At 41.2% G+C, this 11,736-nt stretch overlaps 1 protein-coding gene across 1 annotated transcript; it reads right to left on the bottom strand.

Moving 5' to 3' along the window:
- Window positions 1-6,968: 6,968 nt before the first annotated feature.
- tmem147 (transmembrane protein 147) lies at window positions 6,969-10,081 on the bottom strand. Its single transcript, XM_041869952.2, has 7 exons — window positions 9,889-10,081; window positions 9,486-9,600; window positions 9,124-9,193; window positions 8,537-8,739; window positions 8,253-8,337; window positions 8,028-8,149; window positions 6,969-7,618 (listed from the first exon to the last, which is right to left on the bottom strand). The coding sequence occupies exons 2-7, from the start codon at window positions 9,560-9,562 to the stop codon at window positions 7,498-7,500; spliced, it is 678 nt and encodes a 225-aa protein (XP_041725886.1). The 5' UTR covers window positions 9,563-9,600; window positions 9,889-10,081; the 3' UTR covers window positions 6,969-7,497.
- Between the last annotated feature and the right edge of the window lie 1,655 nt (window positions 10,082-11,736).

Below are 11,736 nucleotides of genomic sequence, written 5' to 3' on the forward strand. Positions count from 1 at the left end.
TTAGGCAGTTAGTTTATTCATGAATGTATAGTAACTCACCTATTCAAATACTGTTGTGCATGATAGCTAGATAAATATTGATTCCTGGTCAAAGCTGAATGTTAATTTAGCTGTTTCTTTTCTCTCGGTGTCTGTATCGCAACAGTATCCCATCCAACACCGAAGCATGGCACAATCTTCGAGAAGATGCTATTGCAGTGTACCATTTTGTTCAAACAACAAACAGAAATTCCCGTATCTGAGTTTTCACGATTTCCCTGTTGATGGAGAAATACGTGCCCGTTGGGTGAGGGCGATCAGGAGAGATGAGGGACCAAGTTTTAAGATTCTTCGTGGGAGCACCTTTGTTTGCAGTCAGCACTTTCCCCCCTGAGGATAGATACACATCGGCCAGTGGACGGATCCGTATTAAACAGGGATCAGTGCCGTCTAGATTCCACTGGAATGATTGGGGTAAGGATAGGTAGACAGCGTTAAACGTAATACTACTGTAATCCAATAATATATTACTTGTACAAAATGTTTAATAATTTAATCCTGATGCAATATAGCTGCTACATTTTGTCATTTTAGGGACTGAAAAGTGATTACCAAAATGTATCATGACAAGCATATGGTTAATTTCACACATATAGGAGGCGGCTCACAAGCTCGGGAGTCAGTTTACCAGCGAGCAAGAAAGCGTCTTGGTGTTGCTGTCCTGGATGATTCTGATCATGAGATGCCTGACAGCACAGAGGGTGCTTTGCCTGCAGTGACAAACGATCACGACTATGCCTGCCGTCCTTCTCCTGGTTAGTATTACAAATAAGAGTAACCATGTATCTGTTTGGCAAAAAAAGTAAAAGTATATGGCAGTTAAGTAAAAATACTATTTTATACTACGATTTGGAGTAACTGGTCTCTCTGTGAAAAGACTTGGCGTTTTAAACCTCATCCATCTTAGAAGCTTCTTCAGTTTTATTTATTGAAAATGGGATGGGATAGATGAGTAATAACTAACCTACCAACATGTATGCTTTTTCTTCCCCTTAAGGTAAACTGGACAGTGCTACTCAAAGAATTCGAGAGTTGGAGCTGCAAGTGTTGTCCCTAGAAATTGAGATCCAGCACCTGACAGTTAAGAAGCAGCATCCACTCCTTTTTAATTTTTGTGTCACAGATGAGGACTATCGCTACTACACACGATTCAGCTCAAAGGAGGTCTTCACTGTGTTTTGGGATTCTGTTTATCCCTCTGCTTCACGGCTTGTATACTGGTCTAAGGCACAGCAAACGGCACATGTGACACCTAGCCCTCACCGAAAACTTCCACTTATTGATGAACTATTTATGTTTCTGTGTCGTGTTGCAGCTGGGCTTCAGGAGAAAACCTTGTCTACCATCTTTGAGGTCAGCCTGTCCACAGTTAGCCGCATCATTTTAACATGGACTAGCTACCTTTACCAGGTTCTTGGCTCACTGCCGGTGTGGATGACAAGAGAGCAGGTGCAGGCCACAATGCCTGATAAGTTCAAGCTCTACTGCCCTCAGGTGAGAGTTATAGTAGACTGCACCGAGATCCGCTGTGAAACACCATCCTCCCTCTCACTACAGTCAGAAACCTTTTCGAGCTACAAAAATCACACCACCTTTAAAGGGCTGATTGGTGTAGCTCCATGTGGTGTTATCACATTTGTATCAAAGCTCTACACAGGCTCCATCTCCGACATGGAAATAACACGGAAATGTCAGATCTTGCATTTACTTCAGCCCGGAGATGAATTAATGGCGGACAAGGGTTTCCTGATCGAGAGGATGTTGTCAGAAGTGGGGCAACACTCGTCATCCCTCCACTGAAAAAAATCTCCTCAGCTCAGCAGGGAGGACACTCTTAAGACCCAGGCCATCGCCCGGCTGAGGATTTTAGTCGAGAGGGCCATACGGAGGGTGAAGGAGTGCCATATCTGGGATGGGCTTGTTCCTCTTTCCACAGTGGGTTCAGTGAATCAGCTGTGGGCCATCTGCTGCCTCATGTCGAACTATCAGGGACCTCTTGACATTAAAGGAGACAAACCAGTCTGATGTTTTTGTCAACTGGAAGTTGTATATTTCCTGAGTAAGCTAGATGGGCTGTAAATAGAAGTACTTTTATATTACTGTATTGTATGTACAAAAAAATGTAAATATGAATTAACTTTGTTGGTAATTTAATTGATCTAATGTTATACTGTATGTTTTTGTTAAGGGTAATAACTTTTTCATAGCTATTAATGAACCTAATGTGATATATTGTAAAAATATCCAACTATTAACCATGTTATGTGCTTATGTGTCATGGCACTGATGGAACTATTAAATATATGTTTGCAAGCAACTGCTTCCAATCCTTTTTGATTTTGGTAAGAGCATTTACAACATCGCAATCCTTTTCAAAATTTGTATTTCAATACATAGATATACAGTATATAACACAATTAAGTTCATTTGCAGTTAAAGAAAAACATGTCGACATTTACATCACAATCCTTTTCAAAATGTGTGTTTCAGTACATAGGAGATATACAGTATATGACAAGTTAATTTGCAGTTAAAGAAAAAAAATGTCAAAGGTTCACCTTCCACATTTACCTTAACACTATTTACACATAAAATTCTGCCTTATGTTTTATAACTTAAGAAGACATCCATGTAGATGTTATAATAGAAATGATCAAGCTTCTGTCGCATTGAGTGGATAATCTCCTCATCCCTAAAGATTCTCTCAACTGTGAAGTCAGTGCGGGTATCTGTAATGAAGTCACACCACTGAAGTCCGCTTAAGGCGAGTTGGCCTTGAACCTGATAGTAGTATTTGTGGCTCTTCTTAAGGCAGGCCTGGCCTTTAACTGTGATCAGGTGTTTAACTTGGGTAACATTTTCAACATCGCAACTCTTAACCTCAGCAAGACCAAATGGTGGTGCTTCTGTTGGGCAGAAGACTTTAGCATCCGGGCTGGCTGCAAGGTGAGGTGAATCAGGGTGGATGATGACCCCGCATTGTTTCAGAGAGACATCACAAAAATCAGAATATTGCCTCAGTATCTCAGGTTCCAGATCCAACCCTCTTCTCATAGCAGCTGTCTGAGGAGTTCCTCTCAGAATGCGGGTTGCCAAAGCCTTGGCAGACAACTCCCCACGAACATGGCATATTTCACGGAATCTGCTGGCTGTCAGTCGGGGTTTGCGTACCTGGCTCCACAGCTGGCATTCTGACTGCATTCTTGTTTCTGCTTCAATAGCAGCAGACATCTCCTCTGACACAATCAGGCTGTCCAAATGACATTGTTGTATGTAGTTGGGCTCAAAATCAATGGGAAATTTAAAGTTGTAACCTTCAATAGGCAACTGAGGAAACTCACTGGCACCAGGGTGTTTAATAATATCTCTACTTAATTCTAGAGGGCACTGGTAAGAAAGCACAGACCCAAATGGCACAGGGCCAAATTTAGAGTCCACCAAATTAAGGCCCTCAAGCCCGTGCAGCAATTTGCAAATCCCTGGTTGTGGACGGATGTCTTTCAGTTTCTCAGCACTGGCCATGACGTGAGGATCCGGAATAGGCCCTGGCATGAAAGTGAGATATGTCAAGTTTAGATTTCATTAAATGCCACCTTATCTTTTTCACTAAAAAAGACAACCACACTCATCCAGTCTCGTACATGCTTCTAATACAAATAAAAAAATATCCACTGAAAGTCTATATAAAAAAGTAACAAATAATAATCACTTTTATGTTTGTATTATTTTAGAAATGCACTAAAGTCTTTGTGCTCTAGTACAGGCGGGGGCTCATTCAGACTCACCATCATAGGCTCGGTACAGTGTGCACTTCACACCAGCTCTGACACTTGTTTTTTTCTTAGCCGCTGGTTTACACACCGCCATATCATTGGTGGCCTCTGGTACAATTCCCTGTGATATAATAATGATGAACAATACATTGTCAAAAGTCAATACAAACTGCAAAGTTCTGCATCAGTGTAACAAATAATGTCTGACCTGTGTCCTAGGCCGGTGCCAGGTCTGCAGTGCGCTGGTGCATGACAGAGGCAATGGCACTGTCTTAAAGCCCATGGTAACATAGTGAGCACTTTGAAAAGAAGTGCTACTATGTGATTACATAGTGCTTTCCCAGCAGAGCAGGAACATGACATGTGATTGAGTACCACAGGAACCTCTGCAGAGTCTAGTGTAACCTGTTCATAGAGACATAACAATTAGTGCTGTACTTACAAAACATTTTTTCTGCGTTTCATTATAAACTACTGTACACAATTTTCAAAACCCAATTTCTTTTTTTAATTAAGAAAAATTGGCTGTTCTGAAACCTTTGACAAGTAGTGCCAACACTTATCGAAAATTTGAACATTTTGAGTTATCACAGAATCTTTCCCAGTCTTTATTGCCGTCAACAACCCACATCGGTTTGTAAGAATTTCGTTGTGTATTAAGTTTAATGATACAAAATCAGAGCTCAGACTGAGAAACAAACTGATCCACAGTGGAACTTTGTGGAATCATTCTTATTAAATCTGCAACCGCAGCAAAACACAACAAAAAGAAAACTTATCTATCTTAACCTATCTTATCATAATGTTAGAGAACTGTTTATCTGAGAAACCTGAAGCCGATGAGCCTCCTCATTTTTCTTCATGGACCTGTAACATCGCCCTCTCACTGTCACCTCACCGTTAACTACACTTGAGACTGTTTCAATACAGTGATTGGGAGAAAGGGCGCAGCATTAGCCATTAATACATTACTGACTCTTATCTTACGGTCGATACAAACAGCAGTAATATTAAAAAGAGGCTGCAAAACAGAAACTCGTCAGCTCATAACCTTCGCTAGCATAGGGCTAATTTAAGCTAAATAAAGATAAACACGTACCTTCATAATCAAACAGGTAACCTTCAACGAAGAACTTGTAGCCTTTATCAAGCTTCGATCTTGAAGTAAGGGACCACTTGTCAGCAAGTCGTTCTACGTCGTTAAGTCGTATTGGTGGCAGATGTGAAAGGGACTGGGTGAACTCCATAATGATGTGCTACTAGCTAAGCGTTCCTAAGCGACACCGGATGTAAACATAACCTGCATCGCGGCAGAACGGAAGTTGTCTGACGTCACGTGAAAAGGGCCTATGGGGCCTATGTCAAGGCCAGAATCTGCCAGAGGAGGGCTTGAGATGGGATGGATGGAGCAGTAAACCCAATACAAGAAAGGAAGGAGGAGTTTTTGTAAACCTTTTCACTGTCTCAATCTATTCCCCACAGCCATAGAGTATGCAAACAATGAGACATCCCACCTAATGTTGCAACCATTACAAATAGGTCTACCTTGCCATTGAATAACAAGGAGAAGCACAGCACTCTCCATAGTATTTGAAATACCTTTATTGCTATGGGATGATCAGTTGAACAGCTTAAAAAAGTGTGATGTGTTTGGGCATGGCCTTCTACCATGTTGCAGGAGGAGCTACCATTTGGCTGTCCAGAAGACGGAGTTCACCTCACCCCTGTTCCTTCACTTCCTTGCATTCACTGAGATATGGTAATGTTTCACACGATAATGTTATTATGCATGAATTGAACAACTCTTGTACTGTGATGTAATGCACATTTGATACAGCCAGGCCTAACTCAAACTGACTGGCAGATAGGTCAGTCATTGTGACAAGGACTTACTCAATGGAGCCTTTGTCCAGGGCAGAACTGTAAGTCTGGAGCAGAACCCCAGAGAGGGGGCCTGAGAGATGGGATATGGCCCTGTGTTTGCCATCCTGTAATTTAGGCTGCATTTAGACAGGCAGCCCAATTCTGATAATTTCCACTAATTGGCCTTTTGACCAATCAGATCTGAAAAAATCTGATCTCTAGAGCTTAAATATTGCAGAGTTGAGATGCCACATACCATACATTCAAATAAGTTGCATGAATTTCCTTGATAAAGATATGTAATGGTGTGTAATGGCTTCCTATTTCCATACATTTACAGGATTGACCAAGTGCCTCTTGGTTGAAAAGCATGCTACATTACATGAGTGTAATGCTGGATTAACAAAGTTCTGGTTTAGCAGGGGCCTGTTTAGAAGGGTGTAGTGTACCTTACAAAATAATCCTACAGGAATCCTGTAGGACTTTTAGTTAGGGGTTAGAGAATGTTCAGACAGAAATGTGTTGTGTAAAACAGAAATGATTGAGTCAGGTAGAATACAATCGTGTTAGCTCAGTTTCTTACATTTATATAGGAATGTTTTTCTTCACTGAATTCACCCCAAGTCCCCGGTCACCATAGTGGAGCTCCAACCATCACAAAGCATGAGACCTTTTTGAAGTGGGGGAGAAAAACAGGTTTCTATACAGACAAGACTGGTCAACAGGTTTCTATACAAACTAGACTGGTCAACAGGTTTCTATACAGACTAGACTGGTCAACAGGTTTCTATACAGACTAGACTGGTCAACAGGTTTCTTTACAGACTAGACTGGTCATTGTAAGGCTAACTACAAGGGGAACAAATCTATTATCTTAGAAGTGGCATTCTGGTGGTAGGTGTGGAGTGCCGATACTTCCGATTGGAAAGGCAATATGTGTGGGAATCTGGACACAATATGTGTGGGAATCTGGACACAACGACTACTCATCATTCAAGGACAAGTCCACTACTGTGCAGACACCAAGTCGCCATGGAAACCAGCAAAACTGGGCCCCACAGTACATAATGGGGTTTGTAGTAATAGTATGCGTGTAAGTCAGCTGTGAAGTTAATTTGATTATCTTCTCCCTACAACACCACACATAGAGCTCTCATATGAGGAGCCTGAACTACACCTCAAAGTTGAGTACAAATTTGACCTCTATCTCCTGCCTTTTGTAGAAATACTATACAAAATATAATTAAAACATTGTCTATCTTGTGTAATAAGCACACTGTGCACAATCAAAAGTAGCATATTAAGTCATTTATTGTCCATTCACTCACACCTCACTAAGAAAATGTCCATAGAGTAGGATAACCCACTGCTACCATGTTTTATGTAATCTTACGACAACATAAATAAGCCATTATGCTGCTTCAGTCATGTGACAAGAAGTGCGCCAACATTTGTACTTCATCATGTCGAATGAGATTAAGTTAATCTCTTTCATACCTGCAGTAATGCAGTTGAGCACACACAGAGTAACAAAAGTATTGTACCATCAGCTTCCATGTCAAAGTAGTTTAGTAACTGTACTACAGCGCTTAAGAGGCATCCACTTGTTATAAATACTCAATCTACCGTACTAATTCCAGCACAATAATAAATCATACATAAAAAAAAGTATCATGACATAAAAAAATATATAAAATCATGAATGCTCATATTACTGCCGTCTTTCTGAGAGATACAAAATCCATCTGTACAGGCGCAGTCTGGTAGAAAGGCCCTGTGTGTGTGTGTTAAAGAACCTCTTTGTTTGAGGTCCCAGCCGGTCTCAGTTGCTGTGCACCAGTGTGACGAAGAGGAAGAGGGAACAGAGGGAGATGGATCCAGTGAGCACCGCCTTCACCAGGAGGGCTGTCCAGCTCCCCAGCAGGAACACGTGGACAAACAACCTGAGAGAAGTTAGAGGAAATAAGTAGGTGTCTATGAACAATTATTATGACGGTTGTGTAGCTTTGTTTTATACCAATATGTCAGTTGTTGGCTACTATGTAACTGATTGTTGCTAACGTCATATTATTACGATGGATTATGACATGAACTTGGAGGCGTCATTGTTTTCAGTACCATTTCAATAATGTCGTTTCTTTCGAAAAATAGGGGTTGGTCATCCCAACCGTTACATAACTGTAGCTATCAGTGTTTATAATGCTCTCTAGTGGTGTACAGAAAAACCTCAGTCCCCTCCCCAGAAAAGATAAGCACGATGAGCTCAAAACCAGCTCTGTGAGGGTGACAATTTCTTCAGTATGCAGTTCCACAGTTCCCTTCCCTGGGTACGTTGAAGTATGTGATACTCACTCCATGAGGAAGGCCTTGTATACACACAGCCCTAGGAGTACAGTCACAGGCAGACGGAAGCTCTTCGGGAGGTCGTACCGCGTGAACATCCACACCACTGCTGCCATGGCGATATAGTGCACCTGAAATAGCAGACATGACACCGAATTTCCTTAAAAACTAGACCTCTTCCAAGCCCTCCACAGGAAATGTTATATTGATGAGTATTCATTATCTAAGTATTACCAGGCTGATGTTGGAGTCGAAGCTCATCTGTATGTACTTCCAGTCAAACTCAATGCCTCTGGCACCCACCCATAGAGGTATACACCTGGATGACAGGGCAAGAGGATTAAATACAAGAGACACCATTGCAATTAAACAAACTGCCAACTATACTACTGAGCTTGGGCAGTGAACGACTAATCTTCGCAGACCTTGGCAGAAATGAATGTGAATCTGGAATGCAACCAATGAGAGAGAAAGAGAAACAGCAGGGGGACAGAGAAAGATAGAGAAAGAGAACGTACCTTGACATAACAAGCTCTGCTGTGGCCCATCCCATCGCTGCCACCATGATCTTGTACTCTCCCTTCCCAGCGTTCCTGGACATGACCAGATGCAGGCCCAGAAGGTCAGCTAGGTCCACTGTGGCCTTCATAAACTCACCAACAAAGTCGTACACGCCAGCTCCTCCCTCCCATGTGGGGAAAAATGTGGCTAGAAACAGCATCTGGAACAGAGATATTGTTAATGCAGTAACACATTTTTTTTTTGTATTGTCACATACACCGGATAGGTGCAGTGAAACGTGTTGTTTTACAGGGTCAGCCATAGTAGTACGTCGCCCCTGGAGCAAATTAGGGGTAAGTGTCTTGCTCAAGGGCAAATCAACCGATTTTTCACTTTGTCGGCTGAGTATTCAAACCAGCGACCTTTCGGTTACTAACCGCTAGGCTACCTGCCGCCCTAGTAGGACACATTAACTAGTAAGCTACATATTAGTAATCAAAGCAGTGTTTAGTCTGCATCCCAATGTGATCATCAGTTCTTTCAACAGAATGATGATACTTTTATTGTTTTTCAGAAAACAGACAGTTTGGTCGTCAATGCTCACCTTGCATAGCTGCACAAATAGGTAGGTAGCTCCTGCTTGAACACATCTCCAGAATGCATTGTATTCTGATCTATAATAGGGATAGAGAGAGACATTGTTCAAAACATTCTAGTATACAGACACATGGTTGCCTACAGTGGCGGAGGATTGGCTGACCTCCTCCCAATCTGCAGACATTTCCAAGTAGATTAACATTTCACCCTCTAAAATAAGGGTGGCTAGCAAGTGAACAGATCATAAAAACGACATGTTCAGTAGCTAAATGTATGGGGTCAATAACAAATTAATCTAATGCAGTTTATATAGCTGGAAAGAACAACCATGAAGACAGAGGTTTACGTATCAGAGGTGCTGATACTTACAATCCACTGCACTTGTAGGTGATAAAGTAGGGAAAATAAGCCAAGGCAATGCAATTCCCGAAATGAAAGAGCGTCATATTGCCAGGGAGTCCAACACTGGCGAATCCTCCAACGACTCTTTGAATTAATGAAGACAAGATAGCTATTAGCTAGCAACATTTATTGACACAACATTAGCTAGTTATTTCAGATTGAGGAAGCATTGTAGCAGTCAATCTGACAGTAGCGTTACTTGCTAGCATCTTCTCCTCCTGCACGCTCAACGGGCTGATTATGTGCAAGGTCTAACATATTTCTTCCACTCGTATTGTACAATGAAATCTGTTGGATAAATTAAATGCGTAGAAATAACACAGGTCTAAATGAAGACCGGCAAGAACCATTCACAAATACATGTACTTACTCAGATTGAACGAGGGATTATTGAGATGCTAATGCTAGTTTGCTAACTCGTTGGATGAAGGACGGAAACTAGTTTTCCACTAGTTACCACAGCCACAAAATCAAAATGGCTATATCGTAGAAAATTCATAAAAACATGAACTTGCCTTTTTGCCTTATTTTAAGGTTAGGGTTAGGCATAAGGTTAGCGGTGTGGTTAGGTTTAAAATCAGATTTTTAGAATATAAATTGTAGAAATAGGCGGGGTTTATGACTTTGTGCGTGTGGTAACTAGTGACGACCCGGAAACTACCAGTCCTACCTTTAAATGATTCCGGTTACCCTTGACTTCTCCGTCCTATCTTTCCGCTCGTTTGCTTAGCGCCTTAGTTTATTAGGTATTCAAAATGGGTCTTGTAAAGCAAATGGACGGAACAACAGAACGGAGTCATCATGGGTAACCGGAATAATTTCAAGTCAAGTTTCTGAAAAGATTGTTTAGTATGAAAAGGTTAAAAAACTTCGGTGGTTTATTCTCTTCATGCATCGTCGTTCACATGAAAAATACAACTAATGACAATTTATAGGCCTAAGGATATTTGCAGTACTATAGCTAGCCTGAGCAGCCGCTAGTGGGCTTTATTCTCCGCTGACAAACGACGTGAGGAATAATAGCGCCATCTAGCGGCAGCAGGGCTACACTATAGCTAGTAGTCAAATCACATTATAATATAATAATAATATGCCATTTAGCAGACGCTTTTATCCAAAGCGACTTACAGTCATGCGTGCATACATTTTTGTGTGGTCCCGGGGATCGAACCCACTACCTTGGCGTTACAAGCGCCGTGCTCTACCAGCTGAGCTACAGAGGACCACATTGAGTTAAAGGCAGTGCAGTGCAGGCAAAAACGTGATTTTCCAGTATTTTAAACATATTTCCAAACTATGAGCTTGGAATAGTACGGTGAAAATTATTATAGTGCCATTTTAGTGTAAGAGCTGTTTGAAAAGACAGCCTGAAATTTCAGCCTGTTTTGGTGGGATGGAGTTTTGGCCTGCTCTTCGCTAAGAAGCAATTTTGGTTTCTTTTCGGCCATTTTATTTGAACACAATCACAGTAAGGTACTTAATTGTTACCCAGAAATGATTTGATATTGAGATATAAACGGCTACATTGGACCTTTAAAGCACATCATGGTCATTCAGGCATCCACAATGTGCAGTAGTCTAGGCTACAGTCTAATTAATATAAAAATGTACAACCATAATCACATTCCAAAATAATGGGTGTTGTGGCGTTTCATGTGAACAGCGTTGAATGCAGAAAATATACCATCTGTCATTTGGTTTACCTTATTGTGTTACAATATTTGCCACTAGATGTGTCCTGGGATTCCCGTTAGGCCAGGGTTTAATCAATTGCAATAGTGGACTTCCAGATAGCTTTCAGAATGCATTTGCATGTCCTTGATGGAGAATTGAGACTTGATTGAGAAACTGTCAGTCCCATGGCCTTACACCCGTTCAATTCTGGTAGCAAACCTGGCTCAGAAGTCATCCAGTGCAATGTGCCCAACCAGATCGGCAAATTGTATATCAATCATGTTTGAATCCTGGTCCTAGGTACCAACATTGTATGCAGACTTTTCTTCCAGCATAGTATTACAACTGTGGCCTGGCTAAAGCATCAGCTATTAGAACTGAGGTTTAGGTAATAACATTTGTTTCAATATCATTTTCACCAAACTGTGATGTTCAAAAAATGCAAATGTGCATACAAAATAAGTATAATCCTGTCATTAATGTAACAAACACATTATCATACAATTGTCACTTTATAATGCACCATCTTCATGTTCTGCATCCT

Source organism: Coregonus clupeaformis, chromosome 17 (genome assembly GCF_020615455.1).
Source record: "Coregonus clupeaformis isolate EN_2021a chromosome 17, ASM2061545v1, whole genome shotgun sequence".
Lineage (NCBI taxonomy): Eukaryota > Metazoa > Chordata > Actinopteri > Salmoniformes > Salmonidae > Coregonus > Coregonus clupeaformis.

Bases quoted from the DNA above. Each gene is read 5' to 3' on its own strand.
- tmem147 (XM_041869952.2), bottom strand. From the start codon at position 9,562: ATGACGCTCTTTCATTTCGGGAATTGCATTGCCTTGGCTTATTTTCCC. The intron at 8,740-9,123 runs GTGAGCATTGAC...TCTCTGTTCCAG, and splicing joins TATTTGTGCAGCTATGCAAG to ATGCTGTTTCTAGCCACATT. The intron at 8,338-8,536 runs GTACGTTCTCTT...CCTGTCATCCAG, and splicing joins GCAGAGCTTGTTATGTCAAG to GTGTATACCTCTATGGGTGG.